The sequence below is a fragment of the Suncus etruscus genome, chromosome 6, assembly GCF_024139225.1.
Source record: "Suncus etruscus isolate mSunEtr1 chromosome 6, mSunEtr1.pri.cur, whole genome shotgun sequence".
NCBI lineage: Eukaryota > Metazoa > Chordata > Mammalia > Eulipotyphla > Soricidae > Suncus > Suncus etruscus.
Genome location: NC_064853.1, coordinates 39,972,684 through 39,983,727, shown reverse-complemented (window position 1 = coordinate 39,983,727; position 11,044 = coordinate 39,972,684). Strand labels below are relative to the sequence as shown.

The following is an 11,044-nucleotide window of genomic DNA, read 5'->3' as shown; positions in this document are numbered from 1 at the left end:
GGCTGGAGCAGTCTGGGCTTCTATAAGATCCGGATGCCTCCAGTGGTACCCCTGCACGCAGAGAACAGGAGGCCCGACAAGCTAAAAAAAAAGTCGATTTTCTGCAGCTCCTGCTGGAACTCCGCGCGCTGCTAGCACAGCCCCACGCGAGGCCCCGCCCAGGCCTTGGGGCTGGAAGAAAGTGGGTTTCCATGGTGACGGCAAACACGGTCCACGCTGCAGGACCCGCTGCTAGGTGGCTGCTGCAGCTATGATCCCTCCTGCCGACTCTCTGCTCAAGTATGACACCCCGGTGTTGGTGAGCAGGAACACCGAGAAGCGGAGCCCCAAGGTAAGAATAATTCTGGGGGCCAGGAAGGGGGCCCAGAAGCCCAGATGAAGAAGGACAGACTCCCCCTCCCTGAAGGTCGGGAATGCCCCAGAAGAGAAGATGCAGCAACAGGGACTAGTATAAGGACATTGGGATGGAAAGGAGAGAGGGGGAGCAGAAGTCTAGATGTTGGGTGGTCGCAGAGGGCAGCTTTGGGATGAAAAAGTCCAGGTAGATGGCTGGACACACTCTTTCTTCCTGGCTCTGCCTGGGTCCAGGAATAGCTTTGATAGTGATTGCCCCCTTTATAGGGTGTGTCAGAAATGTTGATTCAAGAGATTCAAGCATTGAATTGGGATGGGGAGGCAGAGATTTTTTGCAACTCTCTTCAGCCCTGAGACCTGAATGAACCTACAATAGGGAAAAAGTGTGCAGGAAACCCAGAGCACCCCAGAGGATGCACAGAGCTAAATCAATCATCCCCTACCCTAACCTGTTCCTCCTTCTCAGTCTCGGCCACTAAAAGTCAGCCTTCAGCAGCCAGGACCTTCAAGTCCAATCCCACAGCCACCAAAGACCAAGCTCCCTTCAACTTCCTGTATCCCAGATCCTACAAAGCAGGCTGAAGAAATCTTGAATGCCATACTGCCCCCAAGGTAAAATTAATTAATTAATCAATGAAAGAAAGAAAGACTGGGGGCTGGAGAGATAGCATGGAGGTAAGGTGTTTGCCTTTCATGCAGAAGGTCATCGGTTTGAATCCTGGCGTCCCATATGGTCCCCCGTGCCTGCCAGGAGCAATTTCTGAGCATGGAGCCAGGAGTAACCCCTGAGCACTGCCGGGTGTGACCAAAAAACCACACACACACACACACAAAAAAAAAGACAGAAAGAAAGAAAATTGGGCTAGCAACTCGCAGATCAAAGTCATGTCCTGAACTTAACACTCTCCCGACTATTTCCAAAGAGATAAAAGGGACACGTATACCTCCTTTTAGTATCTTAAGTGTATTTCCTTAACAGCTATAACTTATTGAATATTCTCTTATATAGTGACAATTTCACCTACTGTCTTTTGGTTTTTTGGTTTTTTTTTTTTTTTGCAATTTGTTCAATAGGGAATTCTGTCAGAAGAGCCTCTTTGTTTAGAGTTCTTGTCAGAGCCAAGTTACCAGGATTGTTGGACTTGTTCCCTTGGTATTGTCCCCCTTTTGCATAGGCACATTAAAATGGAAAATATTACATATGCAAACAAGTTCTTATCTAATAGAGATGGGAACACAAAATTTGTAATGCAGTTGAGACTTTACACCTGAACATGGTCATAATGACTTGGCTCAGTTCTCATAGGAACAGGCATTGCCCATACACCCCTGGAACATGGATACCATATACAGAAACATCCACAATTGTCTATAACATCACCAGGAAGCAAACCTCTACCAAGCAAGACCCTACCACTGCACTGGCATGGACTTACTCCAAAGAGGGTTCTCTTAACAACCAGACGACTTAGTAACAGCAACAACCTGCTTACAGGGTAGGGATCTCCACATTGCCCACTAATGGTGAGGTGAAACTAGAGGATGCTCAACATCATCCTGACTTCGATTAAGAAGATGCACAGAAACCAGAATCTTTAACTTCAGAAACTTAAACACCAACAACAGCAAATCTGCAAAATAATTTTACCAGGATCTCAGAGAATGAATCGGGTTGGACAGCTTGGTATGCCTGGAGCCCTGAGTCAGTCTTATGCCAGAAAATTTTAGGCTGTCAGGTCTCCATGTACTTAGGCCAAGGCTTTTCCCTTCCATTTTCCACATATTTTGCTGGGCCTATGCAAACAATTGTCACTCATACCGTTTTTATGGTATTTTTTTTTAACTCTCATCCTTTAAAAAAAAATATAAGAGCTTACTAAAATTTCTGCTAATGCATTAATGAGTTCATTGGTGATTCAATAATTTTCAAAAATATACTTGCCACTGAACATTTTCTTTCCTTTCTCTCCCATCGCTTTAGTTTTTCTTTCAATGTTCTATTTTTTTTTTTTTTTTTTTTTTTTGGTTTTTGGGTCACACCCAGCAGTGCTCAGGGGTTACTCCTGGCTGTCTGCTCAGAAATAGCTCCTGGCAGGCACAGGGGACCATATGGGACACCGGGATTTGAACCAACCACCTTTGGTCCTGGATCGGCTGCTTGCAAGGCAAACACCACTGTGCTATCTCTCCGGGCCCTCTATTTCTTTTTTTAATCATGTTGTTTTTGGTCTTCCTGAAACAGTTGTATTATGATCAGTTATGTCAACTATGTGATGCATTTTCATCAATAAATAAAAAATATTAAAAAAAATAAAAGAAAGAAAATTGGGCTAGGAAGGAAGCTACCGATAGAGCATGTCTTCCCAGCAGGAGCCTCAAACTCAGTTACTAACAACTGACACTGCAGTGCAGGGTGGGACAGGGAGAAAAAAAGAAAGAAAAAACAGACACAGGCTTGGATAAAGCTGGGTTATTTCCCTGCCAGATCTTGGGACTCAGCTCCAACATTTTGCATGTGATTAGATCTTGGAAAAGACCCACCCTCCCTCCTTCCCTTTTGCATTCCTTTCTTCCCTCTCTACCTCTCTCCTTTCTTCTCCTATCTCTCCCTCCCTCCCACTCTTCCTTCCTTCCTTGCATTTTGTTTTTGGGTCACACCCAGTTGTGCTCAGGGATTACTCCTGGCAATGCTTGGGGGAACCATATGGAGTGCTGGAGATAGAACCTGCCAGCTGCATGCAAGGCAAGCACCCTACCCTCTGTACTATCTGACTAGCCTTTTTGTGTGTGTTTGTTTTGGGGTCACACCCAGCTATGCTCAGGAGTTACTCCTGGCTCTTCTCTCAGGGACCATTCCTGGCAGTGTTTGGGGGACCCTATGGGATGTCGATTGAACCTGGGTCAGCTGCTTACCTTACCTGCTGTGGTATCACTCCTGGGTCACTAGCCCTGTCCTTATTTTGTTTTTCTTTCAGGGCCACAGCTGGTGGTGCTTGGGGGTGGGGGGTGCTACTCCTGTTGTTGCTTCCAGCTATATTCAGGGGATCAATGGGTGCCAAGGTTCAAACTTGAGTCTCTTGCTCCAGCCACTGAATTTCCCCCTGGCCCCTAGGATCCTCTTTTCTGTTTTTTCCTTAGAGCTTTCACCCAGGCTTATGGAGTACCACTGGCTGCTCATACTTGAATGTGGTTTAATTAACTATCATTGCAAAACAGGTTCTATGTATTTGAATACTATTTATATGCTGATAGCTCCCTAATGTGTTTGCCAGTCTTACTCTCCCCCTAAATCCCAGTCCATTCTATTTTACTTCTTCATTATCTTCATGAAATATCTAATAGATATTATAAAACTCACACTATTGAAACTCACAATTACTTCCTTCCCTCCCTGAACCTGCTCATTCCCAACTTTCTCCTTTCTATTATAAGCCAAGACCATTTTTCACTCCTTCTAGTTTCTCATCTCATATGTTATTTCTTTTTATTTATTTATTGTTGTTTTTATTCATTTTTGGTTTTATTAATTTTCTTGATTTTTATTTTAATTTTTATTCATTTTTGTAGTTTTATTCATTTTTGTTTTTTGGGGGGAAGGTCACACCCGGTGGCACTGGGGTTACTCCTGGCTCTGCACTCAAAATCGATCCTGAAGGCTCGGGGACCATATGGGATGCCGGGAATCAAACCGAGGTCTGTCTGGTATTGGCCATATGCAAGGCAAATATCTTACTGCTATGCTATCACTTTGGCCCCGTGTTTTTTGTTTTTTTTGTTTGGGGGCTACACCCATATGTGCTTTGAACTTACTCCTAAGTAATCTTCACTTAGGGATCACTCTTGACAGGCTTGAAGGACCATATGGGATACCAGGAATTGAACTCAGGTTGGCCCTGTACAAGGCAAGCACCCTGTTCACCCAGTCCCCCCACCACAATATGTTCTTTTCACTTATTTTATTTCTTTGTTTTTTGAATCATACCCTGCTCTGCTTCGGGCTTACTCCTGACTCTGTGCTCAGGACCTTATGTAATGCCAGGGATTGAATCCAGGTTGGCCATGTGTAAGGTGAACACTCTACTCATTGTACTATCATTTCAGCCCCTATTTATTTTAATTTATTAACTTATTTTTGTTTCTTGGGCCATACCATATTTGCTGTGCTCAGCTCTTACTCTGGGTTTTGTGCTCAGAGTTCATTACTCTAGGGACCAGATGGCATGCTGGACATTAACTCCAGAGTGGTCATGTGCAAGGCAAGTGCCCTACCCATAGTACTACAGCTCCAGCTCCAACAAGTACAGCTTCTCAGGCTATGATGAAGAGGGTACAAAGTAAAAAGGGAGACAGAAATTTCTTCTGAGCATGGACCTTAAAAGATTGAGAAGATGACTTTCTCAGATTTCCCACCAATGTGTGAAGCCCTCTATACCTAAGGCAGTCCTATCATCCTCTTCTTCCTCAGGATTCCTGAACCTGGCACACCTCGGACACAGAGTCGGTATGGGTGTGTGTGATGGCATCTCAGTACATACCTTCAAGATGTTAACCTGCCCCCACACATAATACTCTTTTAGCTGGCACAAAGTTAATGGTACTCCATGTCACTCACTATGTAAGTCAGTGGAAATTCTCACTGGGCCTTCTGTTTACTTTGAGAAACAATAACATGGGCCATCCTTTGCTTGGGGGACACAAGGTTCTATCCTGGTACCCAGTTGTCCTCTAAGCATCACAGGAGTGACCCACAAAAACCTCACCAGGAATATCCCCTATGCACTGGGATATGGCTCCCAAAAGACCTTCTCACTGGAAAGATTCCTTAAAAGTCTAAATTGCTCTCAACATGCTAAGAAGGTCAGATCTGGAGTATGGTTCATGGGCATACTCACAGAGGACAGTGAGAAAGCAGAGAAGGGTCTGACTCTGGAATATTCTGGAGGGTCATGGCAAAGCTCCCCTCTCCTGCCCATCCCTGTTCTGGCCACATGGATCCAGCTGACTGCACTCAGTCAGGGTATGTTTGTGCTGCAGGGAGTGGGTGGAAGACACGCAGCTATGGATCCAGCAGGTGTCCAGCACACCCAGCACCAGGATGGACGTGGTGCACCTCCAGGAGCAGCTGGATCTGAAGCTGCAGCAGCGGCAGGCCCGGGAGACAGGCATCTGCCCTGTTCGCAGGGAGCTCTACTCACAGTGTTTTGGTGAGTGGTAGTGGATGGAAGTGGAGGCTACCACCTCAGCCCATGACCTCCTTCACTTCTTCTACTCAGAAACTTCTCTGTGGATTCACCTGGTCTTTCCTTCCTCATTCCTCCCTTCATTAGGCATTGCTTGCTAGTCACACCTTGCTAGTCACAGTTCTTCTAACAACCTAGTTTCTTACCCCCTCACAGATGTTTTGAGTAAGAGAACTATCCTAAGCTTTGGGTTTTCAGATATATGTAAGCAGGTATCAGATTTTCAATGAGGAAGACAAATATTGTGTTTGTAGCCATCCAGCATTTGGACCAGAAAACAGTGGTTTGGTTGTGAATAGGCAGCTTCAATGAGCCTTCTGCCCTTCACTGGCCAATTAATACTGCCATACTTGCCACCTGCACATGGTCTGGCTCTGGGACCTGGGATCTGTTCAGCTTCAGTATGACTACGCTTTGTCCATGCACTGGGGGTGAGTTGGGGTAGAAGGATTCTAGTGCAGGGCTTTTCTGTCTTTTTTACATGTGTCCCAGGTATATAGATATATAACAAACACTTACCAAAAAGAAATAATAAAGACGGAGCTGGTGCAACAGTGCAGTAGATAAGGCACTTGCCTTGCATGTGGCTGACCCAGGTTTGATTCCCCAGCATCCCACATGGACCCCCAAACACTGCTAGGAGTAATTCCTGAGTTCAGAGCCAGGAGTAATCCCTGAGTATCACCAGGTATGGTCCAACCCCCTCCCCCCACACACATAATAAAGAAAGTAGATTTCCAGCAGGCATAAATTTTGTGTTTGTTTGTTTGTTTGTTTGTGGAATACACCCAGCAGTTATCAGGGCTTACTCCTGGCTCTGTGCTCAATGGTCCCTCACAGCAGTGCTGGGTACCATATTTGTTATTAGGGATAAAACCCAGGTTGCCTGAAAATCTACCTTCTATTGTAGATTCAGCCAAAGGAGCTCCACCCTGCTTTCAACAGTGTCCTCTTCAAATGGAAAAGTCTGATTTCTTTGAGTAGAATCCAGTGTTCAGTTTTCACCTCAGGATGTTGAGGGCCCACAATTCAAACAAACCAGGGCTTCAGCCTCTGCTCTGGCAGAACCAAATGTACTTGCCTGCCAATACTCCCAAGTGCAAGTGCAAGTGGCATGAAGCTCCCGGGCCATGGAAAGTCCCTGAGTCCTGTCCTAAGAGAAGACACACCCTAGGGTCTTTCCAGGGAGGGGTACAGGATGGGGGGTGGGGTCCCCTGTAAGCAGGGAATTATCACCCTGCCTGTGGCTCTTACCTTGCTGTATGTGTGTATACTGGAAGATGAGCTGATCCGAGAGGTTACTATCAACTGTGCCGAGCGGGGGCTGCTACTGCTACGAGTTCGGGACGAGATCCGCATGACCATCGCGGCCTACCAGACCCTGTATGAGAGCAGTGTGGCGTTCGGCATGAGGAAGGCACTGCAGGCCGAGCAGGGGAAGTCAGACATGGAGAGGAAAGTGAGTGGGGTCAGCTATGAGCCTTGTCAATGTAGGGCAACCTGGTTGTCATTCCAGCCTCTCCACGAACCTCAGGGAGGACCTCTGTGGTTTGGCGTGTAAGGATCTGCTTGGTCTTGGCAGAGGGGTCTCGTCTGTGAACATGCCATGCCAGTAACTGACCTTCCACTGGGTGGCAGTACAGACCCTGACAAAGCCTGGACAGCTATGGCCCCTCAAACCAGATGCTCACACCACCTCATCTGCTTGGCAACATCTTAGAATAACTGGGGGTTCTATCCTCAGATAGGAGAATTGGAAACAGAAAAGAGAGATCTGGAGAGGCAAGTGAATGAGCAGAAGGCCAAGTGTGATGCCACTGAGAAGCGAGAGACGGAGAGGAGGCAGGTGGAGGAGAAGAAGCACAATGAGGAGATTCAATTCCTGAAGCGGACAAACCAGCAGTTGAAGGTAATTCAAGAGCTCCTTTTGGGGGAGTTTGGGGGGGAGGGGACCATGGAACTTAGCAACCATGCCATTGACTATTAGGATTATGCCTGGTGGTGCTCAGGCCATATGCTGGGGATGGAACCTAGCCCTGTGTTGCCAGCAGGCACTCTGGCCTTTTGAGCTCTCTCCCTGGCCCTGAACTGCTTCCTTGAGGACGGTTCAATACTGATGTAACATGCACACTGCTAAGAAGGAAAGGAGGCTGGTGTTGGAAAGGTGACAAAAGTTGCGGGTCTTTCACCTCGATTCCCTGTGCTTCTGGCTCTGGAGGGGCCTCTGCTCTCCTTAGAACTTCCAAGGGCACCTTTTCCTCATGCTCTACTGGAGGGGTGTGTGTCTATGTTTGTGTCTGTGTGTGTGTGTGTGTATGTGTGTGTCTGTGTCACACACCTGATGATGCTTAGGGAATATTCCTGGCTCTCCGCTCAGAGGTCACTCCTGGGGTGCCAGGGACTGGACCTGGGTCATCTGTGTGCTAGACAAGTGCCCTGCTTGCTGTACTATCTCCTTGAGTCCCTCCCTCTTCTGGAGTGATTTTTAAAATAAGAGTCACCCTGACAATGCTGAGATGGCCATTATATTTTCTCCTTAGAAAAGAAATTCCCAATCCTTAGGAAGTGGTAGGTATAATAAAACAGAAGCTACCTCTTTTTTTGTTTGTTTGTTTGTTTGTTTAGGGGCCACACACACACACACACAGTGGTGCTTTGGACTATGCCTGGTGCAGCAGCCAGAGTGCACTGCCAGGTGGCTCAGCCCTGTGCACCAATCTCCCTGGGCAATGGGAAGCCTCTCCCTGCTGGTGCCTTCTAGAGTGGACTGGCTTCTTTGGCTGTGCCTTTTAGGGGAGGGGTATTTTTGGAGCCACACCTGGCAGCACTCAGAGGTTACTCCTGGCTCTGCACTCAGAAATCATTCCTGGCTCAGGAGACCATGTGAGATGCTGGGGATTGAACTTGCTTCCGTTCTGGGTCATCTGTGTGCAAGACAAATGCCCCATCACTATGCTACCACTCTGGCCCCTCAGCTGTGCCTTCTTGCCAGCAGACTCTGGGAGACATCACTATGAGGAGGCCTTTTCCAAGGGTGTAGTCAGAACTCACCTGGAAGCCCTTCTTGGGTGGCAGGTTCTTTCTCTCCAGCAGCATGGATGAGGTATGGGGATGAGACAGTGGTGAAAAGGGTGGGGCAGGGAGCCAGGCTCTTGGCCTCTAAAGATTTGGGTTTCTCTGTTCCAAAGGTTCTCAGATATTAGTCCTATACCAGCATCGTCCTCACTACCTGCCAGCTTTTAGAAGTACTTGGGGCCAGAGCTATAGTTCAGTGGGTAGGGCATTTGTCTTGCATGCAGCTGACCCAGGCTTAATCTTCCCCACTGGCGTCCTTTTTGGTCTTCCAAGCACTAAGAGTGATCCTTGAATGCAGAGCCAGAAGCCTTCAGCATATCTGGGTGTGATCCAAATTTTAAAAATTATTTTAAAATAAAATTTTAAATATAAGCTATAAATATTGGGGGGCTCAGAGAGATACTATAGTAGGTAAGGAAGGTACTTAACTTGCCTTGCACAAGGCCAACCAGGTTTGATCTCCAGCATCCCTTATGGCCCCCTGAGCCCAGAACTAGGAGTGACCCCTCAGCACTGCTGAGTATAATCCAAAAACAAAAGTGAACTACTATTGGGCCCACTCACATTCTACCAACCAGAAATCTGAGGCCTAGGATAGGGACAATCTGTGTCTCTGGACAATTCTGGTGCTTCCTAAAGCCTGAGACCCTGTTGTAGGTAATGTGGCCTATTAACCCTGCTCAGAAGACACACCTGAAGGTACTTCCCTCTACTTCTGCCCCACCCTCACAGAAAGCACATTCTAGTAAATGAGCCTTACTGGTACTATCAATCAAGGCCAGGCATTTGAGATAAAGGGCTTGTATTAACTGCTAGTGGATAGTAACTTATTTTTCTTGCTATTGAGGTTTAATAAAATCCACACACAAAGAAAAGCTAGGTATTTTCACCTCCAGATAAGAGTGTTTACTTAGCCTCTAAAGGTTGCTTATCTGCCACGTTCCTTTATCAAACACAAGCTCCTCGGTTCCTTCCCTACTATTAGCAGTAAGAGCAAAACAGAGTACCCTGACATCTTTGACAAGCAACCTTGTAGTCCCTAGCGTGAAGGATTCTTTAGGAATTATTTTTACTGGCATCAAGTTGCTCTGCAGGTACAGTAGTGCTTACAGTCCCCAGGAGAGATCCACTTAAAGATCTGTCCACACGCCACGATGGTAAATCACTGTGCTGGCAGCCAGAGCTGCAGTGAGTCACTCCCAAGAGCCTTCAGCTTTACATACTAGGAGGACAGCTCCCCCCACTGGATGGTAGCAGTTTTCCCTAATTGGGTGTCAGTTGTCTCAGTGGCTGAAAATTTGCTGTTTCCCAAATCTCTTGTCCCAGCACCAGCGCTCCCAACATCCCATACCAAAGAGCCAAATGTTTAACTTAGCATAGTCAGGCCTGAAATCTGAGCCATGAAAAACCACGATTTCAACAACTTTTATTCGATTTCCTCTCCAATGCTTTATATTAAACACTGTGCCATTAGTATATGGAAACCAGGATTGCTCTGGTTTCCCCTAATGGAGCAAGATTCTAGGACAAAGCCAGAAACCAGCTAATCTAGAAAACATGGAGCTGGGAATGAAGGGAAAAACACTTTGGAGTGACAGCATTTGGATTCTTCTTCCCAGACTTTAATCACCTCTCAGCTATTTGTGTTAGGCTACAAGTTTTGAATATTAATGGAGTTTGTTTTTGTTTTTCAGGCCCAACTGGAAGGCATTATTGCACCGAAGAAGTGATACTTTCCACATGGGTCTCAGGAAACACTACTCCCCCATCCAAAGTACTTTGTAATAAAAAGCTAGTTTCCTGCGTGAACAGGCCATACCCTCCCCCATCTCCACCTACACAGGCTGTTGATCAGGCACTGGAAGGTGCTGTAGCTCGTCTGTACACGCCATACCTGCAAATCTTAGATCTGCCACCAACACCTCTCAGGTACATCACTTTGTACCATTTCCAATTTTGAGCGGAAGCTGCTGCTCTGTTCCCCATATTGCATCTGACACCTTTACTTGAACTTTTCTGGCTCGTCTTTCCCTTTCATGATGTCTTTTTAGCATCCCTTCTCCAATGCAGTTCTCATCCCTAATTCTGGAATTGTTGGTTTAGTCTCATCCTCACATGCCAAGTCACCTGGATCTCCGCCTTCGTTTTGACTGTTTAGGTGAGGTGGCCGAGGCTCCGACTCAAAGCTATAGCTTTCGAGAAAGTCAGTGTTCTGGAAACAAAAACGAATCCAACATCCACTCTGCGTTGCTCACACCCCAGTTCCTCCTCCATCACTTATTTGATTTGTTCACCTTATTTTGCAGAAAATCAAACCCTGACCCTCTAGCCCTCTCAATAGCTGTGTTTAATTAGTATCTGGAGAGGTGCCCGAG

At 46.6% G+C, this 11,044-nt stretch overlaps 1 protein-coding gene across 1 annotated transcript; it reads left to right on the top strand.

Moving 5' to 3' along the window:
* Positions 1-214: 214 nt before the first annotated feature.
* Positions 215-10,478, top strand: DNALI1 (dynein axonemal light intermediate chain 1). Its single transcript, XM_049775007.1, has 6 exons — positions 215-331; positions 821-966; positions 5,389-5,558; positions 6,875-7,053; positions 7,339-7,503; positions 10,364-10,478. Exons 1-6 carry the CDS (start codon positions 251-253, stop codon positions 10,397-10,399), a joined length of 777 nt encoding a protein of 258 aa, XP_049630964.1. The 5' UTR covers positions 215-250; the 3' UTR covers positions 10,400-10,478.
* The last annotated feature ends 566 nt before the right edge of the window (positions 10,479-11,044 follow it).